Source organism: Corylus avellana, chromosome ca2 (genome assembly GCF_901000735.1).
Source record: "Corylus avellana chromosome ca2, CavTom2PMs-1.0".
Lineage (NCBI taxonomy): Eukaryota > Viridiplantae > Streptophyta > Magnoliopsida > Fagales > Betulaceae > Corylus > Corylus avellana.
In genome coordinates this window covers 4,117,880-4,141,762 of record NC_081542.1, presented here as the reverse complement: position 1 = coordinate 4,141,762, position 23,883 = coordinate 4,117,880, and the positions used below count along the sequence as shown (strand labels likewise).

The window sequence follows — 23,883 nt, the reverse complement described above, 5'->3', positions numbered from 1 at the left end:
AAATGCATGTATTTAAATTATTACTATATTCAAAATATAATGGAGATGACTGAAATTAAAGTTTAAATTATTCATTTGATAGAGATGGTGGCCAATCTTATAACCAAGTGATTGCCTTTGAATAAATTTAGAGGCCATATAGCGGCAATATGATTAAGAAACACCTAGATGATAGTTACATGGATTAACACATAGTCAAAAGGATCCAAGGATGCGTGGATGAACGATTATATACACTTCTGCCTAATAGGAGACATAATTGGTCAATTAAAGGTAGATCACACTCACGAGATACAAGTATTATAATTCACATAAATGTAAAGTCCACTAAAAGGCATTATATTGAGATTGAGTAATATTTATGCTCTAAGGGTGCAAAAGACGCTACTAATGTGTATAAAGGAAAATCTAAAAAATAATAACTTTAGATGAAGTACTTGATTAAAGGTTTGGCGCAGGTCGACACTTGGATTTGTATATGCAAGTTGAAATCTTCAATTGTGGTATCGGTGTGGACTATGTTTCCAACCAAAGAGATCGAATTGATATCATTTGTTTGAAATATAGCAAAATTAAGTCACTTCTTATATGCTTGGTGAGAGATCGAGCATATAGTAAAGGATGTGGTTGTATAAGGTAATAACAAAGTGTGGACACATATAAGCAAATTATAATCTAATGCTGATCACATGTGTGAATCACAAATGAGAGTTGGCATGGAAGAGTTACTAGTACTAAGGTAATCATCATGCTCAACTAAGTTTATTACCTATTGTTATAGTGTGATCAAGCGGCAGATGATGATGTAAAGGATGATCACATCATAATAAGCATGCATGGTCATTCTTGCACCAAATCATCTCCATGGAATTAGGTGATAACTTTCATGAAGGCTATAAAAAGAAGAAGCAATGCAATGCTATAAATATAGAATGGGCCGAAAAGTTTTTCGTTGACAATTTCATTTCTCATTATCCCGATTGATCGATCGGGAATTTCCACCCTAACGGGAAAAACCTTCAAACTCCTTTGCATTCATACATTCTTAATTTATTACAACAGGTGATACAGCACAAGTATTTGTGAAAACTTGGACAGTTTGGAGACCGATCGAAAAGGAAGATTTTATTGAAACTTTTAACAAACTTGGACATGCATGGGAGCTAGCATTCAATAATATTGAATTGTGGATATATTACTTCTCTTGTTGCTTCTCCTCTCTTGTTGTAAGCAGATAATTCCCATTTGATTTTGCATCAAACTGCAGTTCCAAGTCTTCCTTCTCGTCTTCTACCTTTGTTGATTCTGAATTCTTAAAACCACTACTCCTCACTCTCGTCTCCTTGTTCTTCCCCCACAGAACAGCATAGAGCCCCATCACAATCAAAAGAGACCCTAGAGCTCTGAAATATTTATCACATAAATTTAGTAACAAAAATGTTTTTTTTTTTAAAAAAAAAAAAAGAAAGTGAGCAATTAAATTGTGATCATATATATACTTACGTTCCAACATATAATTTCTCACCCAGCAGGGCCCAACTAGAAATAGCGACGATCACAAGCAACAAGGGGCTGAAAACTGAGACATAGAGAGGGCCTTTCATGTGGATAGCCCAGGAAATGATAACAAATGCTATTGCAGAACAAACACATCCCTGAAAATCAACATATTATCATTATTTTAATTAAGTACTTGAAATGTCTCCATTTTCCAGAAAAGAAGAGAAAAGAAAAGGGAATTGAAGCATGTATATATATATATATACTGCGTAGAGGGATGCAAAGAGCCTCATTGGATCGGCCAATGACCATGAGGACTTGTCATGTTTGGGAATTAAGGCAATGATCCCACACTCAATGCTGGCCATGAAACACATCAATGTAGTGCTTGTGTAAGGAGCTGGAAACCTCTCGTTCAATCTTGCCTGCCATTATTAAACATGTAATTAGTACAAGAGAATGTCAATAATTGGTGCATCGACCATGTTAGAACTAGCTAGTAATTTCTTATACGATACGTGAACCCAACACGAAATTAATAGGTTATGGTTAATGGGTCTAACCTGTTTTATTACATGCGTCGGATTATGATTAAACTATATAGTCCAATATACTCATTATAACACTTTTTGACATATCGACACGTTAACCTAATATGAAAATAGTAGATTATGGTCAATGAGTCTAACCCATTTAACTAAATAAGCTAAGTTAGAGTTGACATAAATTGTTTTATAACCATGATTTTACACGATTCGAAATTAACGGGTTATTGTTAATGGGCTTGTTTTATTACATGGGTCAGATTATGATTGAACTAAATAGTCTTATATACTCATTATAAGACTTTTTGACACGTCGAGGCATCTAATAATATGAAATTAGCAAATTATGGCTAATGAGTTTAACCCATTTAACTAAACAAGCCAAGTTAGAGTTTATATCTTCATGTCTTGTACCCATATTTTTACGCGATTCAAACATGAATTATCACTTGTATATCTATAGAGAATGATCTAATTAATACAACTCCAACCCAATCAAAATATATGGTGAAAATTTTGAATCTGTGAGAAGACTTACTTGAAGAATGAACCATAGTGCCCAAGAGAGAGAACTAAAAATGAGGAAAACGGGGCCCAAGATGGGGTTCTTTTGGTCGCTAGAGATAGAACTCTTCTTTTCCATATTCTGTGCATAAGTCCAATGAATGCTGGATTCCTTTATATCAATGGTGTGCCCATGGTAGAATGACAATAAAAGGGCTCCCCCAACACATACAATTGTCCCAATCACTTTTGCTTGGCCTGCCTTCGTCTTGATCCCCACAGTTTCTTGCCTACTCATGAAAGGGTAATAGTGTAAACAAGTGCATTAATTCCTGAATAATCAGAAGAAAAAACAAACTATATATACCTGAAAAGAACAGCAAGGATGAAAGTGAATGCTGGAAGTGTATTAGTTAATGCACATCCAATCGTTGGGGTTGAGTTTTTTAACCCTACAAAGTATGCGAGCTGGTTTCCTGTTGCCCTGCAATATTTTCAGCTCATCAAGCTAGGGCACCTTTGAAATAAGAGAAAAAAGAAAAAAAAAAAAATATATATATATATATATATATATTGTGTGACAAGGCAAAGATCAGACGTACATTAAATTAGGATTGAACACTTACCCTGTTAGGGAACACACTAATATCTCCAACAAAATAGGTAGTGTAATCCTGGGTCTCGTTCTCCTGCAGAAAGATATACGAGTAATTAATTAATTAATTAATTGATTAACATATTATATATACTAAAGTTAAATTTCCTAAAATCATAAGATTATTGATTTTGCAATTGATATGAGTAATAATGTTACATACCATACCCAGATCCAACTAGGTTGATCTGACAATACCCATGAGTTTTTTATTTTTTATTTTTTTTAACTAGGGTTGATGGGTACGGAATGCCAAATCAGCCCAATGGAATGATAATATAGTATTTAGCATTAGTCAATTAATATATTGTTAAAGAAAGTCTAGATCTACAACACTGACTTTTCCAGCTTGATTTAGCCAACAAACAAATAATGTAAGTTACATCGAGTGGTGCTAAGAGTGTACAACTTTTACTACAAACTAATATAAATGATGTTGTGTAGTAAAAATTGTAATACGTACCCCTCACGCATTTTGTGTACACCTACACGTCTGATGAAGTGAAAAGAAATTATGAGCAAAATTAGAAGTTGATCATCAAATGAGTGCTAATTATGCCTCTTTAAACAAAGCTTTTACTTGAGAACTGATTGCTGGGGGCCATAGAAATGTATACAAGACCCCCACGCAACAATATATATAATTATATATGATATGAGAGTGCTGGTCACGTAAAAAACAGGAACTGCAACCATAGATCACAAATTGAAACTTTAGGAAAACCTAATGAGTAATATGGTATATATTAATTAGGTGAAACATATTAATCATGAATTTAATTCTAGTCTTCAAAGACAAGCAAGATCCATCCCTAGCTCCATGCCTTGATGTGGCGGCATTGAAGGCAAGTAGGCAACATGCATGAATGGCTACCTCCTATGACCCATATATAGCTAAAACTAGCAACAAGATCAGTGACATGGATCTAATATTTTATGTACTTTTTTCAATTATTTAATTTTAATTTCAATTTTTCTATAAAATAATAATAATAATCTGTCAGCCCGGCCGTCACATTAATTATGAAGGGCTTTCCCAAAGAAATGATATTAGGGTTACGAGGTGAGCATGCATTGCATGGCCTCTATTTTGCTTTTTCTGCAATAAAGCAAATCTCTTTTTCTCACCTACAGAGTTGTCAGTAGTTTCAAAATCTTCAAGAAAAGAAAAACTGTCCAAAAAAAAAAAAAAAAAAAAACACCAGAAAAGCTCCATCCTCATGGAACTAAAATCTGAATCATTCGGAAGAAAATATATTAATTATATATATGTTTTTTTTTAAAAAAAGAAAAAGAAAAAAAAAGAAAAATGGATATATATGAAGAAATAAAGGAAAGTAGAAAGAATATTTGTGTACAAGAGAAGGAAGAAAAGTCCAAAAACCACCAACTCTAAAAGCAAGAAAACAAGCAAAACGTGAGTAAAGCAAAGCCATGCATGCAAGAAACCCGATAGATAAAGAAGAAAGAGTTTTATTTACCACTCCATGAAATAAGCAAATGGTGCGATTGCCATGGTCGCGAAAACCTGCCGGTAAGCGACGAGCACAAGCGGGTGCATGCCGGATTGCATGGCAAGCATCGATATGATGTTCATCCCTGCATAGCAAACTTGCAGCAGAACATTCACCAAGAAAGGCATAAGATCCCCCGCCATAGCTAACCACCACCTTCTTTATCTTTATATATAAAGAAGGTGTTTTAGAGAGATAGAGAAAGAGGTCTCTCAGGAATGGAGAGGATCCAAGTCGTAGATATAGAGGAGGAGGCCAGGGAGAGAGGTGCAACAGAAAGTAAATGAAGAGAATCTTGCATCGAAAAGAGAGAAGCCGTTGAAGATTGATTTCGTGCAACACCTGGAGTTATGCGTGGGAACAAGTGAATATTGCCACAACCACATAAAGGAGCTTTCAGTTTTTGTCTTGGCCTCCATTCAGAGGCTTCAAGGAACCAAATTCCTTTATGCAAAGCATTAGCAATTATCACCTTAAACAATATCTGGGTCCCACTCACTCTGCCTGCCTTATGGGCCCCCACCCCCCTCCCCTCGGCTGTTACAACTCATCATATTTATCTTACTCTTTCGCATCCGGTTCAACAAATTTACTCATGTAAATGATCAGTAGACAATGGGGTTATTTTTTTTATCCAATTTTACTACGGGAGCTAAGACTTTGTTTGGGTGTGCATTTGATGAATTTAAAATAAACATTAGTTTTTTGTATTGTAAAAATTAAATTTCAAATAAATAAATAAATAAGCAAAAAATGCTAGTATTTGTATTGAGTAAAGGAAGAAAACCCATATATATTTGGCCTTCTTGTTGGCTTCGAGAAAGGGATGGCTAGCTACTACTATGCAACAAAATTTCTCCATATATAACATGTGCAGTAGTGGAAGAAAGCAAAACACATTGCTTTATGACATACTCTTTATAAATGGAATATATATAAATTGGTATACGTTATATCTTTTTTTCTTTTCTCGAAGATGTACGTAGCATAGGAAAAGACAAACAGTCACAGCTGTTTCTCCACTATATATATATATATATATATATATATATATATTTTCTATTTGAAATTATGTTTTCATGTGGTATAAGTGTGAAAATATATACAAGTTTATTTTAATTAAATAAAAAATTTAGTAAATGAATTAAGAAGATATATTCAAATTAGAAAAATTAAATTTGAAATTGTTTTAGGTGAACTGGATCCGGATCCCTAGAATTCCTCTAGGAATTTTAGTTTATGAAGTTTCACATCCAGACCATCCATTTTTATTCAAAAGTAATTATCCTGCCACATGTCCTACTACTAATAAAATAATGATGATCATTAAAAATTTATTATTATTTTATTAGTAGTGTGACACGTAGCAGGATAATTACTTTTGGATAAAAATAGATGGTCTGGATGTGAAATTTCATAAACGAGAATTCTTAGAGGAATTCTAGAGGATCCGGATGGATTCGGATTCCCTGAAATTCCTAGGGGAATTCTAATTTTTGAAATTTCAGATCCAAGCCATTTATTTTCATCAAAGAGCCATTATCCTGCCACGTGTCCCACTACTAATAAAATAATAAAATAATGATAATGATTAATATTATTAATATCATTAAAAATTTATTATTATTTTATTAGTAGTGGGACACGTAGCAGGATAATGACTTTTAGATGAAAATAAATGGTTTGGATCTAAAATTTCAGAAACTAGAATTTCCCTAAGAATTTCAGGGAATCCGAATCCGAATTGCATCCGGTGAACGTATATATTTATACATTTTTGTATTCATTTAAGGCAAAATAAATGTAACATTTATTGTGGGACAGACAGAATAATTTATTACCATCGATGTTCTTGGAGCACAAGCTGTTGAATTCTACTGTGATCACTTCATTCTAACATAGTTTAACAAATTAATGGATCCAGTTTTAATTACCTTAGTCATATTTTTAAGTGGAATTACTTCAAAAAAAAAATGTAAAATCTGTCTACGTGGTTTACCAAGTTTCAAATAGCTCGTTAGGGTATGCAAACTAACTAAAAACTCCACGTGGTAAGCAAAATTATTAAATAAGTCCCTACACCCGGCTTCCGTCCAAAACTTTGGCGAAAACCGTTGGAGTACAACGTTAACACTAATAATATTGCAACACGTACCCCCTATAGTAAAAACAAAAAAAATAAAATTCTAATCGATCGGTGGTCTACCAAATTGGTCAGAAAAGATGGCCAAACAACCTCCAACCTTTTGGGATGGTTCGGCCACCCCTTTCGCTCGAAATTGAGAGCGATAGGCAATATGGGTTGTTTAATTAACCACCCTCTCTAACTAATTTGGGGTGGTATGACCACTCTCTTAAATTATATATATATATATATATATATATATATATATATATATAATTCAAGGAAATAAGAGGAAAATAATTGATCGTCATTTATTCTTCAAAATATATTGCAATCTTAATTATCGTTAGCTTCTTCACGAATATATTGCGTGCCAACCAACAAGCTGGCATTAACTTCACATCTAATCTGCCATTGTTTTTTAGCTGAAATAAGTATATACATTTGACAGATTGCAACCTTTTGAGGTTGATGATGTTCTCACATGCTTTATACGCATTTAGTGAAGTAATTGCCAGCTTGAAATTCAGGGGTTGGAAGAAAATAATGCACATATATAAATTAATATCAACGTTCGTTCCGTTTGTTTCGACGTAAAATATTTTCTTTTTTATTTTTGGTATTTGATAAGATCGAAAACCGTGGTTAAACTGAAAACATTCTCGGTTGACTAAAAAAACATTCTTTAATTTTTGTAAAATAATTTTTTATTTTTTAAAACCGTAAACAACTTTATAAGGAGAAGCTTCTTTTTTCTTCTCGTACGCATTCTTTCGCAATTCATTTGCTATATTTGCCAACCACCGTCGGAGTCCTTGGAAAAACGAGAACATAAACAAGGTATAGTCTCCCATGCCATGCAAAGCTTGCTCAAGTATGTTTCCAAACACACTCCAAGAAAATTAACACAGATTGTGCTCCGTGTTATAAGCACAAATTGTATCATGATGCATGCATGCACGGTTAATCCTATTTTTTTTTTCTTGGCAAGAAACAAATGAGGAAATGTAAGTGTGAAGCCGCTCATTTAACTAAATTGTGTGCAATTATCACAGTTATCAATACCAAAATTACAACAAGTACAAAAGAAAAAGAACACAAATTTTGTTAATGAAGCGAAAACTATTTGAAGAACTTTTCAAAAATAACCAAATCAACCCCAAATACATTCACTATAAACGATTTCCATCACATATTGATTTTACTTACAAAACGCTGGCTTTTAACATCTTAAGTTGGTTTAGGTTTAAATCTTGTTAACATTTTGTTGGCTCTTGACTCGATTGTTTAAAGAGGGATGTCATTGAAGCCTATGAAGTATGATCGAAATGCTGCCTTTTGGGCTAATCCAATCTAGATCTTAAAATAATCGACTTAAAAATGGTTAAACCACACAAATATGTGCATGTTATGATGATAGATAGTGATCACTAAAATAGTAATATCTAAATTTTTTTCCTGGTTATTAATGGGTAAACCACCAACTCAAGAGTATGAAAGACTGCCTTTTGGGCTAATCCAATCCAGATCTTAAAATAATCGACTTAAAAATTGCTAAACCACACAAATATGTGCATGTTATGATGATAGATAGTGATCACTAAAATAGTAATATCTAAATTTTTTTCTTGATTATTAATGGGTAAACCATCAACTTAAGAGTCAAGATAAGATCATCAACATGCACTTAATTTAGTACAAATTTCTCAACACTTGAAGAGGTTAATTAATTGGACTGCATTTCAAAAATAATGTAAAAATGATAATTAAGAACATTTTATACTCCTTAATTAGTTCTTATTTGGTAATGTTGGCATTGATCTTTATAAATTATCATATTCAGATTGAAAGCCGAACATTTTCACCTTAACTCGCACTATAAATATCCAATTTCCTAATTTCAATTTTCCCCATCATACATTTTCTTTTTCCAAAATGGTAGTTGTCTTTAACATGAAAAGGAATCTATTACCCTTATCCTAGTTGGAATTATCAAGGGCACTTGTTATACCTCCCTTCCGACTAATGATGTTTCGGTGGCTGAGATTGTGACAACAAAATTCTTCAATGGGATATTTGATCAAGCCGATACAAGTTGTGCTGGAAACAGCTTTTACACAAAAGCATCGTTTCTTGAAGCTCTCAAATCATTTAGTGATTTTTGTAGTATTGGCTCGGACGAGGATTCTAAGCGCGAGTATGAAGCGTTCTTTGCCCATGTAACAAGTGTGGTTGGGTTTTCAAGGGGTAGCTCAATCGGCTGTGGACCATACCTAATGAAACGGAGATCACTAGTTCGAATCCCCCTTCCCTCTTCCCTTGTGTGGACATGTCAAAAAAACAAAAACAAGTGTGGTTGGACGTAAGATCTCTCTCATCTATATAATCACTTTCATATAACCATTACATACATGCTGCATGCACACGCCCAAAAAGTTACATTTTAAGCTATTTTGTAAATTAATCAAATCTGATATTGAGTATCTTCTCAAGCAACAAACTTGGCTCTATAATTTATAATAGCTTTCCATCATATTTAATAGATTATTATATTTTGCATGTCATTTCCATTGAATACAATATATACTTTCGAAACTTATTCATTACTTGTGACTTTTATTGATAATTAAACATAAACTTCATCAAGATGTTTGCCCTCTATTTTTTTTGTGCAAATTTATGCTATATAGAGGAGATAGACGGTCGCTCGAAAAAATATTGTAACAAGGCATACTCAGAATATCCTTGTAATTTGGACAAAGGTTATTAAGATCGTGAACCGGTTTAGCTATCTTGGAATTTCAACTACGGAGTAGCAAAAAAGAGCAATGGGTTCAACTGGTTAAACTGTCCTGAAATTGTGGCAAACCACCAAGTTATTTCGTTTAAGATAGCCTTATGGTATTTTGTTCATCCAATCATAGGCCAAGGATTCGGGGCAATAATTCGAGCCATTAATCACCACAAATGTGATGGTGCAAACCCTGCAAGAGTGAAAAAACGTGTTGCGTATTACATTGAATATTGTAACCTAATTGGTGTTAGTCCTGGCGACAATCATCTCACTTGTTTAGATTTGATGTATGGTCTAAAAGGAAACAAAGAGTACTATAATTAAACATCTTAATTAATTGGTTACATTGCCAGAATTTTCCTTTTCTTAGAGAGGAGTTCTATCTTAATTTTAGATTACTATCTATTTTAGCTAATCCAAGGCAATTATGCAAATGTCCTAAAGGCTTAGATGCTGTGAATTACAATGCACCGGTTTAATTTGTGCGTGTGTGTGTGTGACTTGTGAGAGAGAGATGGCATGGGCCAGTACACAAAAGCAGTCCCTCCTGGGATGCCTAGCCCTTTACTAGCCAAATGTGGCCCATTTTGTAAAAATAATATATATATAAAATAAAAAAATAATAATAATAAAAAAAAGCTTGAAATGGCTTTTTAGGAAGAAAAAAAGCCAATTTTATTTGGCACAATTTTGTAAGTATTAAAAACGCTTTTTAAGCTCCTTCTCAACCAATTGTATTTTCTTTTCTTTTTTTATAAGTCATTTTGTTTACAAGTAAGCAATTGTATTTTTAAATATATATATATATCACAACCATTTTCGCAACTTTCTATTATAACTTAAAAGTATTATTTCTTTCAAATTTTATACCATATCTGATCACCCCGAATAAGATAATAATGTCTTTTATATATATATATATATCCAAATGTCATACCCAAAAGATGTGACAATTTCATGTGCACATATATAATTTGTATAAGATAATTTTTTCAGAAAATAATGATCGCGAGTCGCGACACTCACCCGTGCTGACAACCAAACACAGCCTAAATAGTAACGCAATATATATTAAAAGGACAAAAGAAAAGTGAAAAAGAAGCTCATTCTCTCTTTCACTCCAACTATGGTGTCTCACTCTCTTTCCCAATTCTCCTCCTTTTTGCTGTTGCTTGTTCCCTTGCTTTTTCTTCCGCATCCGGTTCTCTCTCAGTGCAAGAGACCGCCCGTTATCTTCAACTTCGGCGACTCCAACTCGGACACCGGCGGGCTCGTCGCCGGACTCGGTTTCCCTGTCGATTGGCCCAATGGCCGCACCTTCTTCCGCAGATCAACCGGCAGGCTCTCCGATGGTCGCCTCCTGATCGACCTCCTCTGTAAGTGCGCTGATCCCCACCCTTTTTTTTTTTTTTTTTTTAAAAGTTGGTTTACATGTGGCATCATGTCAACCGTCCATCACGCTGGTTACATATTGTTCCCAACGGTCTCATTACTCCACTGTAATCTATCTATCATTTTTACTTGAGTCGGGACTGGTGTGTAACATTAATGACGCTGGGTAAAGGGGCCCACCCTGTCTTCATTGGCTGGGGCCCACTTTGCCGTGTGATGTGAATCTCGTGACAGAGATTTGTCATGTTTTTGTCTTGGCACCGAATAATAATGTTTTTTTTTGGAAATAAAAGTAAAAAATGGAGAGATTTCTAGATTTGGATTTATTGGTTTTTTTTTTTTTTTTTTTTCATTTCAAATGGAGTGATATTTAGGGCTGCAAATTTTGAATATTAAAAGTGTTAAAGGGTTAAATAGTTGAGTTGGATTATGATTGACTTATATAGTCTTATATTCATGTTTTGACATAATTTAAACTTAACACACGATATAATGACTAATAATTTTTTATATGATCTGCGAACATGATACAAACCCAATACAAAATTAGAAAGTTAGAATTGATAGTTCAGATTATGATTGACCTATATAGTCTTATATCTTTGTCTGGACACGAACCGAACTCAATACACGAATACAAATTACCACCTTTAGCGATATCATATTCTAAATAGGGTGATATTTACTTTAAGAGAAGTGTTAGAGAGCCAAACAAATGAATCCAAAAAAAATTTCAAACTGACGTGGCAAATCGTGAGTGACAGACAAGGGAGAGAGAATTTCATTTTTTTAATTTAAAAACCCTTGTCATGTCAGTTTGAAAATTTTGTTAGATTCATTTGTTTGGCTTTCTAGCATATTTCTTACTTTAATATATGAGAAATGTTAGGGGTAGTAATTCTTTTACTAACATATGAGCACTAACATGATGTAGAGTTTATTTATTGGTATTTGTAGCATTTTTCTTTATTAATTATTTTGATAATCTCTAATGAATAAATTCCACATCAATCATCATGTTATTACTCATATATTAGTGAAAGTGTTATTACCCCTTAACATTTTTCTTAATATATATATATAATTTAGACCAGTGTAATTTATGTAATAATAGTCACTGCATGTGTGATAGGGAATGGAGAGACAGCCTTATCTATCTTCTTTCTTCTTTGATTTCCTCTTTTTTTTTTTTTTTTTTTTGTCCTGAGAATGACAAGTACCCATGAAGCGGTCTGACAGGGTGTCAGGGACATGTTATCCAATTTTGAAAACATGACATTATTAAATTATAAATATCCAAGTAAGATTTTTTTTTTTTTTTTTTTTGTTAATGTAGGCCAGAGTTTGAATACGAGTTATCTGAGCCCATACCTAGACTCCTTGGGGTCCAAATTCACAAATGGAGCAAACTTTGCAGTGGTGGGGTCCTCTACTCTCCCCAAATATGTCCCCTTTTCTTTGAATATTCAGCTCATGCAGTTCCTTCGTTTCAAGGCTCGCACCCTTGAACTTGTTACCACAGGTAATATATTTCTCTTTTACTTTGCATTTACATTCTAGGCTTTTTACACTAATGAATGAATTTCCTCCAATCCAATCCCACCTAATATATATGTGAGTCTTGCATGAAACATATATATCAGGTTGTCAAACTGAGTTAAACAAAATTTCTTCAATTTAATTAGTTTGGAGGAAAAATTTATAAACAATATAGATGGTTCCCTTCTGGGTTTGATTGAATGAGTGGGAGCCAAATAGATTGTTGTGTTTTACTTGAAGTTGAATGTTGGATTATAATATAAGTATGGACCAAATCAAAGCACACCTAATTTGTCCAGAACAAAGCATTTAAATTATTATTTTTCATAAAAAAACACTTTTAAATTTTTGAACATCTTGAATGTAAGTGAAAATAGGTGATGTAGAAATGTATAATGGGATATAATATGAAAGAGAGAGCGGAAGCAGAGAGAGAAGAAAACACAGACAAAGGCCCGTAGGGCAACATCTTGATTATATTGACGTATGATAAATTATATTACAATGATCTCTAGAGGCTAAGAGTAATGAACAAGAAACACTGACTAAATAAGGAAGTGAATAAACCTATAAGAAAACTAAATAGATTATAACCGTCCTATCAAAGTTTCACTCTTTTCTAATTTAGCACATAGATGTGGTTGTACTATGTGAAATTAACAGTGAAATTTGACTGAGCATTGAGTCTAAAATTGCCACATTTTAGTCAAGTAGGGAGGAATCATGCTCTTACAATTGGTTTCTAATTATTGAGATGTTTAAGATCGAAAAATTGTGTGCAATTCTGCCTTACTATTTATAGGTTTGGGAAACATGATCAATGATGAGGGCTTCCAGAATGCTCTTTACATGATTGATATGGGACAAAATGACATTGCTGATTCATTCTTGAAGAACCTAACCTATGCGGAAGTCGTTAAAAGAATCCCATCAATCATTACAGAAATCAAGAATGCTGTCAAGGTGAGTTTATATGAAGAAAATTTCCCAATATTCCTGCAAAAATTGTACTCTTTGTTAGTCATGCACTTGCCCTGATGATCAATGCATTATGCAGACCTTATATGATCATGGGGGGAGGAACTTTTGGATACACAACACTGGACCATTGGGTTGTCTGCCTCAAAAACTGTCATTAGTTGAAAAGAAGGATTTGGATCCTCATGGATGTCTTTCTAGTTACAATTCTGCTGCAGGATTGTTCAACGAAGGACTGCGCCATTTATGCCTAGAGATGAGATCTGAACTAAGGGATGCTAATATAGTCTATGTAGATATATATGCCATCAAGTATGATCTCATCGCCAACTCCACCGAATACGGTAAGCTTAATGTTTTTAGGGCCTATTTGAGTTTGTGTTTGAGGAGTTTAAAAATGCGTTTATCACTCAAAAAAGTTCGTTTGGAGAAAAAAATATCTATTTGGTAAAAAAAATTGAAAGCGTTTTTAATAGTCTAAAAAGCTCAAAAAATGGCCAAAATGTACTTTTAGCAAAAGCTTAAAAATAAAGTTTTTGTCAAAAAAACACATTTTGACGTAAAAGCTATATTTCTTAAACGCAATTTCAAACATGTTCTTAGTGTTTTCTCCTTCACCAATTGCTTTTGTTCTCTAATGGTTTTGAAATTTGAACAGCAATCTAATCCTTATTCACATAGCCTAATCTACTGCAAGTTCAGATAACTATGTAGAAATATATAATAGGATATACAATATGAAAGAGAGAGCGGGAAGCGCAGAGAGAAGACGAGACTAAGGCTCTTAAGGCTACATCTTCACCGTATTACAATGGTTTATTTTCTACAGAGGCTATAAGTGGTGAATAAGAAACCAAATAAACCTACGAGAAAACTAAATAAATCATAAATATTGAAAACATTCTAACACATTACTTGTTGTAGGTTTCTCAAGTCCCCTAATGGCATGCTGCGGCAATGGAGGTCCTCCATACAATTACAATATAAGGGTGACATGTGGGCATCCTGGCTCTCAGGCCTGCGAGGAAGGATCTAAAGTTGTAAATTGGGATGGGATCCATTACACAGAAGCTGCAAATTCCTTTGTAGCATCAAAAGTACTTTCCACAGCTTATTCTACACCACGTACAACGTTTGATTTCTTTTGTCGTGGTTAGGGAAATGATTAGTGCGCAAGCCATGAAGTTAATAATGTATCTCTTTTTTATAGTAACGATGAAACAGGCAGGTTGGTCTTTGTAAAAGGGTTGATTTTTGTCAATGTCAAGCAAAAGAGTGCATGGAAGAGTTACCTCCATATCCACCAACTGTATTGTTTGATATAAATAAATATTGCTTTTTTTTTCTTCTCTCTTTTTTTTTTTTTTTTCTAAGCAAAAATGGTAGGAAGGGATGGCCGGAGGTTGGAATTGTCGGGTTGTGCAAAGCGCAAGAGGGCCGTATAGGCTTGAGTTGAGGCATAGTGTGACCCTAGCCCCACTAAAAGGGTAGTGCTGAAAAATTGGTAGCATGACCTTCAATCCCACAAACCTCTATGTTTTTTTATCCACAATTAAGAAAAACCCAATATAAAAATTACACTCAAAGATGGTTGCCATAACAATTCTAGCATGAAGTACCATATTACTAACTTCCTAGTTTGACGGATCCCGTTCGGTTCTTGACAGTACCTCATCTTCGACAACCACGATGGATGTTACCATTACCTTTTAGAGCTCCTCATTGAGCCCTTTTATCACCTTTTACTGTCTTGTGTGGCTTTTAAAAAGACTTAGCTCATTTATGGTCATTTTGGGATCATTAATGAATTTATTGCCTACTGTTTGTTATTATTTTGGTATTGCTTTTTTTATTTGGGTTTTATTATTAGAGTGCCAATTCCGTTATGGTTGTACAATCTCCTATAACCCTTTCCCATTACTGAATGAAAATAATAATAATAATAATAATTCCTAATTTGATTGATGTCGGCAATTTTCTTCTAAAATATAGCTACTCAACAATTAGGGCTTCAAATTCAGTTACTAGGTCCCTTGGAGACTCTTGCTCACATTTTCTTGGAGTGTCACTTGGCCAAAATTCTTTGGAGATGCTCTCCTTGACCCCTCTTTTTTGGCTTTCTCCACTAGGCCTATTTCTGATTGGGTGTTAGCTATTTTATATCCTATGGCAACCCTTGGTATTCCAAAGCTTGAAGTTAGGAAATTTCAACTTTTTGCGGCTCTTACCTTGGACTTCATTTGGCTTGCTAGGAATCAATTGGTTCATGATGGTATTCAACCCTCTCCTAATAAAGTTATTATTCAGATTTCCTTAAATTTGAATCATCACATTTCTGCTTGGAGAGACCTAGCCCTTCTTTCTTTGTGGAGGCCTCCCGCTTGGGCTGTTTTAAAGCAAATTTTGATGTTATTAGGGGGTCTTTTGCAGTGACTGCAGCAGTGATTAGCAATGATATGGGGATCATTTTGGTGGCGGCTACTCATAAACTTTCTTTCACTGATGTTTTACAGGGTGAAGCTTTTGCAGCTCTTTTGACTGTTCGTTTAGCTGCCTCTTTGAGTCTTAGATGTCTATCTTTGGAAGGTGATGCGCTTCTAGTTGTATTGGCTGTGAACAACCCGCCTCTTTTTCATTCTTAGTCTTTTGCTAACTGTATTTTGAATATTAGTTTAGCTTTATCTTCTTTTCAAAGTTGGAGTGCTTTGAAAATCTCCCGATATGCCAACTTTAGGGCATATGCTTTAGCTAAATGGGCCACTTCCAATCATGTTTTTAAAAGCATTCCCAAGGGGTCTTCTATTCCTTCTTCCATTCGGATCATGAATGAAAATGACCCTTCCTTATAACCCTTTTTTCCCTCATTCAATTAGAAAAAAAAAGAAAAAGAAAAAAAAAAAAAAGCCCATTAAATCATTACATTCTATTTCCCTTGGATATCAAAAACAAAAGTTATGCAAATAAAAAAATAAAATTATTCATAAAATAATAATAATAAAACGTGCTATCCAACTCATGGCCTTTTTATATGACGACTTAACAGCGCGTCTATAGATAACTACACTGTAGACCTTTTGAGCAAGAACATTTCTTATGACGAAATAGTCGCCGCAACACTTCTGGGTCCTCATAGTGTCAAGTACAGGTGCCGCCCCTCTTGGGGAGTTTTCCGCGCTCCACGTCTCAGTATTATTTTTCGTGCTTTTGCGTACTATCAAAAGGTCCCAGCCTTAATCTTCAAAATTCTGAACCAAAATTCTTACTTTATCACTGTTGCACCATTTTCAGCCATATTTGATTTGTGGGTATTCAAGAAGTAAATTACCCAACAAAAGTTCTGAAATTTGGTGTCTTTTTCATCTAGGTGATTCAGATTCTAGTTAAACAATGCAGTTTAGGTTAGTCCCATATCGAATATACTGTACAAGTGTTGCAGTTTCGCAAATTTCACAGTATGCCCGTCTCGGCCAAATCGAGAATGCCCGGAGGCTGTTTGATCAAATGCATGATCAAAGTATTGTCGCTTGGAACTCAATTGTTGCCGGGTATTTCCAAAATTCTCGGCCCCGTGAAGCCCGGATTTTGTTTGATAGAATGCCGGATAAGAATACTGTATCTTGGAACGGATTGATATCCGGGTATATAAAGAATGGGATGGTCACTGAAGCTAGAAAAATATTTGATATGATGCCTGAAAGGAATGTAGTTTCGTGGACAGTTATGGTTAGGGGATATGTTCAAGAGGGTATGATTTCGGAGGCGGAATCACTCTTTTGGAAAATTCCTGAAAAGAATGTTGTGTCCTGGACAGTGATGTTGGGTGGTCTTATTCAAGAGGGTCGGGTTGATGAGGCTCGTCAGCTTTTTGATATGATGCCCGAGAAGGATGTGGTGGCGAGGACTAGCATGATTGGAGGGTATTGTCAGAAAGGCCGGCTGGCTGAAGCTCGTGAGATTTTTGATGAGATGCCACGTAGGAACGTGATTACTTGGACTGCAATGATTTCTGGGTATGTTCATAACCAGCGGGTTGAGATAGCTAGAAAGCTTTTTGAAGTGATGCCAGAGAAAAATGAGGTGTCCTGGACAGCGATGCTGATAGGGTACATTCAATGTGGACGGATAAAAGAGGCTTCAGAGCTTTTTGAGGCAATGCCAGTGAAGTCAATTATTGCTTGTAATGCAATGATCCTTGGAATTGGCCAGAAAGGGGAGGTAGCTAAAGCAAGGTGGGTCTTTGACCAAATGAGGGAGAAAGATGATGTGACTTGGAGTGCAATGATAAAGGCTTATGAACGGAAAGGATTTGAATTGGAAGCACTTAATTTATTTGATGTGATGCAAAGAGAAAGATTTAGGCCAAACGTCCCTTCTTTGATCAGTGTTCTTTGTATTTGTGCCAGCCTGGCAAATCTTGATTACGGTAAACAGGTACATGCCCAGTTGGTGAGATCCCAATTTGATCTTGATACGTATGTTGCCTCAGTTTTGATCACAATGTATGTTAAATGTGGCAACCTTGTGAAGGCAAAGCTGGTGTTTGACAGGTTTGCTCTCAAGGATACTGTTATGTGGAATTCTATTATTACAGGGTATGCCCAACATGGTTTAGGAGAGGAAGCTTTGCAGATTTTCCATGAGATGTGCTCTTTGAACATTTTGCCAGATGATGTCACCTTTGTCGGAGTTCTTTCTGCATGTAGCTACACTGGAAAGGTTAAAGAAGGGCATGAAATTTTTGAGTCAATGAACTCCAAATATCGAGTAGAGCCAAAAACTGCACACTACGCTTGCATGGTTGATCTGCTTGGCCGAGCAGGCCAGTTAAATGAAGCAATGGGATTAATTGAGAACATGCCAGACTTGCGAGTGGAGGCAGATGCTATTGTTTGGGGTGCTTTCTTAGGTGCATGTAGAACCCACATGAAGTTGGATTTGGCTGAAGTTGCAGCAAAGAAACTAGTAGAGCTTGAGCCTGAAAATTCCGGGCCTTATATTTTGCTGTCAAATATTTATGCTTCCAAAGGTAAGTGGAGTGATGTTGCAGAGTTAAGGAGAAAAATGAGAGCAAGGAGGGTGAGGAAGTCACCTGGCTGTAGCTGGATTGAGGTGGAGAAGAACGTTCATATGTTTACTGGGGGAGATAGCATGGGCCATCCTGAGCAGGAAATAATCATGAGAATGTTGGAGAGATTAAGTGGATTGTTAAAAGAAGCTGGGTATTGTCCTGATGGTAGTTTTGTGCTGCATGATATGGATGAAGAGGAGAAGGTGCATAGCCTGCGTTATCATAGTGAGAAACTGGCTGTTGCATATGGACTCCTAAAGGTGCCAGAAGGAAGGCCGATTCGGGTGATGAAGAATCTTCGGGTTTGCAGGGACTGCCATTCTGCAATCAAATTAATGGCGAAAGTAACAGGGAGGGAGATCATTTTGAGGGATGCTAATAGATTTCATCATTTCAAGGACGGATTGTGTTCTTGCACAGACTATTGGTGATTGCACACTGCACAGCCTCTAATGTTCATTAATAGATCCAAGGGCAGTTATACATACTCACTGTCTGTGAGTCTCATATTAGATATTCAGGCAAAGTTTTGACATCGCTGGACAATTTTAAGGTAAGATTGTGATAAATTATTGTTTCTGTGCGTTGAAAAAAGTAAATTGCAAAATTGAGCAAATCAACCATAGAGCTCAGTGTTCTCTACATGGCTTATCTCCTGCGAGGAAGAAAGTAATGAAGGCAAAAATATCAAATGGTCCGATGTTATTAGATAAATGAAAAGGCTTCTGATTTTTTTTCCTGGTTGATTTTGTCCAATTTGTTGTTCTTGTCAATCTTCACAACGCATAAAAATTATGCGGTTGAATTTGGGCTGCACTCATTGTTGAGTTAAAATATAAACATGCATTGACAATGTTGAATTATTTCATTAAAATAAGTAATTTAAAATTTCAACTTTCACTTCATTTATGTCTTTCACTTTCTCTCACATTGAAAAGTTAGGATAACTTTTGTTTCTTTCTTAAGGATTGTCTTTCAGTAAGACTAAATTGGCTTTTGGGTAGACACATGCTAGTGGTGTCAGGTCACACTTGGGCCCGGCTGTAGCTCACTTTCCACATACAATTGTATTCAAAAACTTGATTTCAGAGGTCATATAAGAGCCTCTTATACTTCTATAAAAGGCTAATTTCAGAAATTCCATTTACATCTTCTTCTCCTCTTATAGTTCTATAAACTACTTTTATTTGTCTAAGAGATAGATTTAAACTTGCCTTATTGTACGAAGTTCAGCCATTCCCATATAGTATTCTGCTATACTTTCTTTAATTCACAAAATCCCACATATTATTTTCCAACAGACAACAACCCATAAATGCCTGAACAGTGTTATAGGCACGTAATTCCCGTTTGACATGTTTTACACGGTTGACAGACAAAAAAGAAAAGTGACTGCTTACTGTCATTTTTATAAAGCATCTTTTAAGCAGCAACTTGTGAAACACATCTTAACTGTTATTCTTGTGGTAGCTTCTTTGGGTAGTAGCTTTCGAACTTTCTACTCTCAGGCTTCTGTGTAAAACCAGGGATTACACTTGTAAGATCCATAAACACCATTTAGCATTTATAATATATAATTAAGACAAACCCATTTGAACCCATTTAGCAGAAAACCTACTTTGTGCTGGGAACCTGTTTAAACACCTTTTCTATTGTTTAGGGGATGGAATAGAAGTCTTTTCAACATCATATCTTTGGAATCTTTTGTTGAGTAGTGTTTTAGTGGGTGTCAAATAAAGCTCATCTTCTGAGATGTATCAAGGTGATTACAAGTAAGAGTTTTAACTATGTTTTATATTATGAGTCTTATTGTTGGATGTTAGTCTATTTAAAGCTTGTTTCAGTGCTAATAAAAATATAGACAAAAGTTTATTCTCAAACATATGTTTGAAGAAGGTCCAGATTCTCTCCAAACTACTTGATATTGAGATTCGTAACAGAAACTGGCAAAGCATACCTTGTAGCTTGAGTTGATATTAGATTTACTTTGTCATTACAACATAACAATTCCTTTCCATACGTTCTTCTTTCTTATCAATTTCTTCTCTCCCTGCTCCTTCGAAGAACTCTGGTTGTTTCCATGGGCATTTGCCATCTCCTGCTCTGTTTCCATGGAGACATACAAGTCCATGGACCACCTTCTTCTTCTTCGTGGCCTTACTTTTCTTGGGTTCATGCAAACCGTTAACTCATTTAATCAGTAAGTTTTTGGGATAAGTGATAATTTACCCTTAATAATCCATTCCAAATTACCAGTCAATGATTGTTTCACCTCTGATTGGTATCATTGACTTACTGTCTTTCTGATTAGCATCACTGATTGCACAGGAACAATTCCTTGAAAAATCTGGCAATTAGGTGGGACCTTAGTTGGTTGGGGAGTCTTTAAATATGGTCCACTGAAAGTTGCGTTTGATGCGAACCAATTAATCCCTTCGTTTTCAAAGTTTCCATATTAATATATAATTGCTTGCTTGCTTGCTTGATGTCATGCCATTGCATCACTCATCAATCCTTTCCCTTCATCTTATTGGTTACTCGTACATGCAGCTTTCAACTTCTACCGATCGATGGGTGGCTATGCCTTTGCCTTTGGGAAGATATTTTCATGTCAGAGTCTATGAGAAAATGCTAAAAAGTGTCTCGGATTTCAAAGTTGGTTTGAAGCTGTAAAACGTGGTTATGAGAGTGAGACTAGAGGATCACTTAACCTAGTGACACTCAACACTACTCACTCATATTGCCCTTCACTCAAAATTTTTGCAGGAATGTCTCTGTGAACAAAGGCCAGACCACTTTTTGGACCAAGTTTGGGGCAACCCTAATTTTCTCCCTAAAAATCCAAGCGGCTTAATACCCGATTATTTGTCTGAATTAATTACTATCAACTTGAATAAATAACTGTCTAACTATCTATCCAGGTAGATAGATCTCGGGTGGAGGTGAAAACCCAACTTATCCCATTCTCGTATGAGTGATTTTGTTTGATAAAACCATTTGAGTCTTTTTTTTTTAAAAAAAAAAAAAAATTATAATTTATAAAGTATTATGATGTGACATAAAGATGAAAGTAATTTCGAGTATTTTGTGTTTTGAGTTATTTATTAATGTTTCTCCTCTTTTACATGGGTTCGAACTTCAAAATTCATCAAATGTGGACACGAGTATACAAAGTAACCCTACTTTAAAAGAATTTCTCGTTATCAAAGAAAAAAAGAGAGTCATCAAATGAGACCAAATGGAAGAGCAACTTCTCTTTTGAAAGCTATGGATACCAACACATGGCATTACAATTTATACATTGCACAAAATTAGGCCAAAGGGGGGAATGTGATGAGTTACAAATTCAGCATAGGACAAGGAAAATGATTTGCACTACAACTTATAATAAATTACATAGCAAAGTGGTCCTTTTCTTCCGAAAGCAACACAAAACTATATATGTGGCATATATTGGCCAACCATATCCCATGAAGGAAAAACACCCATATAGTTCAATCTTCTACAAAGAAAGATTTAGGTCTATACCATTGCCTCCTCCTCCTCCTTCTCCTCCTCCTCCTCCTTCCTTATCATCTTCCTTCTCATCTCCTTCTCCTTTTTCTCTCTTAGAAGGCCCTGCTTCTTGGACATCACCAGGAGGCCTCTTAGACTTGTCATCCTGCATGAAATCCTCTGGCCTGAAAGTAGGATTCCAGATTGCCTTGATCTCTTTCTCAACCAATTTCTTCTGATGATCTTCTGACGACCCTTTCTCCTTTGCTTCATTCAAACCACCCCTCAAACGATCCCTCACATCTCTTGTGCTTCTGATCAAAGCAAAGAACATCTCCATCTTCCTCTCCTCCTCACCATCTTCTTCCTCCTCCCCCTTCCCCTCACTCTCCATCTTCCTCTTCTTTCTTTCTCCTGCCATGCTTGCTCAGAAGAAGAAATATTCCTCAAAACCCTCTCTCTTGTGAACTAAAATATCTCACAAAGAGACACAGATTTTGAGAAAAAACAAACAAGACTGGCAGGAGTCTTTTCTTATTGATCATGGCTTGAATAGACAATGACTTTGCTTCCCCATTGCATATATTTTTCTCAGGTGCACCGACCTTAAATAGGCAGGAGGTGATCGAAGGGATTGCATTGCGTGCACATATTTCATGAAGTAAAAACCGTGTAAGTTGACTCTATATAATAATGGTCGGACCGCGTTGTTTATAGCAAGTTACGATAATGCCCATCAGCCCATGTGCATTTTATTATTTGACATGGCTTTGTGATGGGCATGTTGGTAAACTAGCAACCTAGGTTCACGTATGTGGAAGAATCATTGCATGCGTCATTCACTCACCGCTCCATAACGTAATGTTTTCCACCTACCATGTGTGACGGCCTGCAACATGACATGTGATGTGGCATCTTGCTGAGCCCTTGATTTAAATGGTGGAATACTTTAGGTCAGGATGGGTCCCCTTCCCAGTCCCATTAGATATTATTAATATTCCCTACCCTCCAATCCTTGCCCATAATTTTTTTGTAATCCAAATCTAATTAGATCCATTTTTCGCTTTGACGTCGTGTGTTGAACGAGATAGGTTATTCGCACTTATTTATCACACATATTTTATATTAAACTGATGTAGCTTTAAACGATTAGAATATATTGATGGTTCATAATTATGCATTGTCATGCTTATTTTTAAGGATGTTTAGTTAGGTTCACTCTGGCTTTGTTATTGGTATAAAATAAAAAATAAAAAACTTTTTACGGCTCAAATTCAAACTTGCAATTAATGTTAGTGGAAGGATTCAATTTAAAGAATGATAGGGTCACGACATGACTTTTGAGGAAATCTAACAAATATATGTCCCATGATCAAATGTGTTGTACTAAAAATTATATTCCCCGGGTCATGAATCATCATAACCAACAAAAATTGCCGGCTCAGAAGGCAATTTGTACATACTTTTTCTTTTCAATGTATATGGGACAACTCATAAAGTCCATAGAGGCATATCGCACAATTTTAAAAACAAATGCTTTTTAAGGATCATCATTGCCCTTGTAAGTGTGAAGTATGGAAGATGACGATGATTCTTGAAAGCTTGTTTTGGTGATTTGATGCTACTCAAAAGACACACACTTCTAAGAGAGTAAGAGCGCATTTCAAATTGTGTTAAGGAGTTTAAAAAATGCTTTTAGTACATAAAACCTTATACAAGGTAAAAATATTAAAACCTTTCTTCGACTTTTTTGCTCTAAAAAAGCTCTAAAACT

The 23,883-nt window shown here is 35.3% G+C and overlaps 4 protein-coding genes and 1 pseudogene across 4 annotated transcripts; 3 read left to right on the top strand and 2 right to left on the bottom strand.

Moving 5' to 3' along the window:
- Positions 1–939: 939 nt before the first annotated feature.
- LOC132172144 (WAT1-related protein At1g09380) lies at positions 940–4,986 on the bottom strand. Its single transcript, XM_059583594.1, has 7 exons — positions 4,686–4,986; positions 3,176–3,238; positions 2,917–3,033; positions 2,584–2,839; positions 1,767–1,925; positions 1,504–1,655; positions 940–1,403 (listed from the first exon to the last, which is right to left on the bottom strand). The coding sequence occupies exons 1-7, from the start codon at positions 4,859–4,861 to the stop codon at positions 1,196–1,198; spliced, it is 1,131 nt and encodes a 376-aa protein (XP_059439577.1). The 5' UTR covers positions 4,862–4,986; the 3' UTR covers positions 940–1,195.
- Positions 4,937–9,961, top strand: LOC132168546 (endochitinase EP3-like; annotated as a pseudogene).
- Positions 9,962–10,710: 749 nt separating this feature from the next.
- On the top strand, positions 10,711–14,894 carry LOC132171045 (GDSL esterase/lipase At1g09390). Its single transcript, XM_059582249.1, has 5 exons — positions 10,711–11,013; positions 12,366–12,551; positions 13,371–13,531; positions 13,626–13,890; positions 14,471–14,894. Exons 1-5 carry the CDS (start codon positions 10,764–10,766, stop codon positions 14,701–14,703), a joined length of 1,095 nt encoding a protein of 364 aa, XP_059438232.1. The 5' UTR covers positions 10,711–10,763; the 3' UTR covers positions 14,704–14,894.
- A 1,841-nt stretch (positions 14,895–16,735) lies between these two features.
- Positions 16,736–21,230, top strand: LOC132171647 (pentatricopeptide repeat-containing protein At1g56690, mitochondrial-like). Its single transcript, XM_059583021.1, has 2 exons — positions 16,736–19,167; positions 21,165–21,230. The coding sequence occupies exon 1, from the start codon at positions 16,934–16,936 to the stop codon at positions 19,043–19,045; it is 2,112 nt and encodes a 703-aa protein (XP_059439004.1). The 5' UTR covers positions 16,736–16,933; the 3' UTR covers positions 19,046–19,167; positions 21,165–21,230.
- A 729-nt stretch (positions 21,231–21,959) lies between these two features.
- LOC132172510 (protein NIM1-INTERACTING 1-like) lies at positions 21,960–22,786 on the bottom strand. Its single transcript, XM_059584025.1, has one exon. It carries the CDS (start codon positions 22,528–22,530, stop codon positions 22,117–22,119), a length of 414 nt encoding a protein of 137 aa, XP_059440008.1. The 5' UTR covers positions 22,531–22,786; the 3' UTR covers positions 21,960–22,116.
- Between the last annotated feature and the right edge of the window lie 1,097 nt (positions 22,787–23,883).

Excerpts from the sequence above, each read along its gene's own strand:
- LOC132172144 (XM_059583594.1), bottom strand. The coding sequence starts at position 4,861 with ATGGCGGGGGATCTTATGCCTTTCTTGGTGAATGTTCTGCTGCAAGTT. Across the intron at positions 2,840-2,916 it reads ATCCTTGCTGTTCTTTTCAG|GCAAGAAACTGTGGGGATCA; the intron begins GTATATATAGTT and ends TTTCATGAGTAG. Across the intron at positions 1,404-1,503 it reads GAGAAATTATATGTTGGAAC|AGCTCTAGGGTCTCTTTTGA; the intron begins GTAAGTATATAT and ends TAAATATTTCAG.
- LOC132171045 (XM_059582249.1), top strand. The coding sequence starts at position 10,764 with ATGGTGTCTCACTCTCTTTCCCAATTCTCCTCCTTTTTGCTGTTGCTT. Across the intron at positions 11,014-12,365 it reads CCTCCTGATCGACCTCCTCT|GCCAGAGTTTGAATACGAGT; the intron begins GTAAGTGCGCTG and ends TTGTTAATGTAG. Across the intron at positions 12,552-13,370 it reads CCTTGAACTTGTTACCACAG|GTTTGGGAAACATGATCAAT; the intron begins GTAATATATTTC and ends TACTATTTATAG.
- LOC132171647 (XM_059583021.1), top strand. The coding sequence starts at position 16,934 with ATGCAGTTTAGGTTAGTCCCATATCGAATATACTGTACAAGTGTTGCA.
- LOC132172510 (XM_059584025.1), bottom strand. The coding sequence starts at position 22,530 with ATGGCAGGAGAAAGAAAGAAGAGGAAGATGGAGAGTGAGGGGAAGGGG.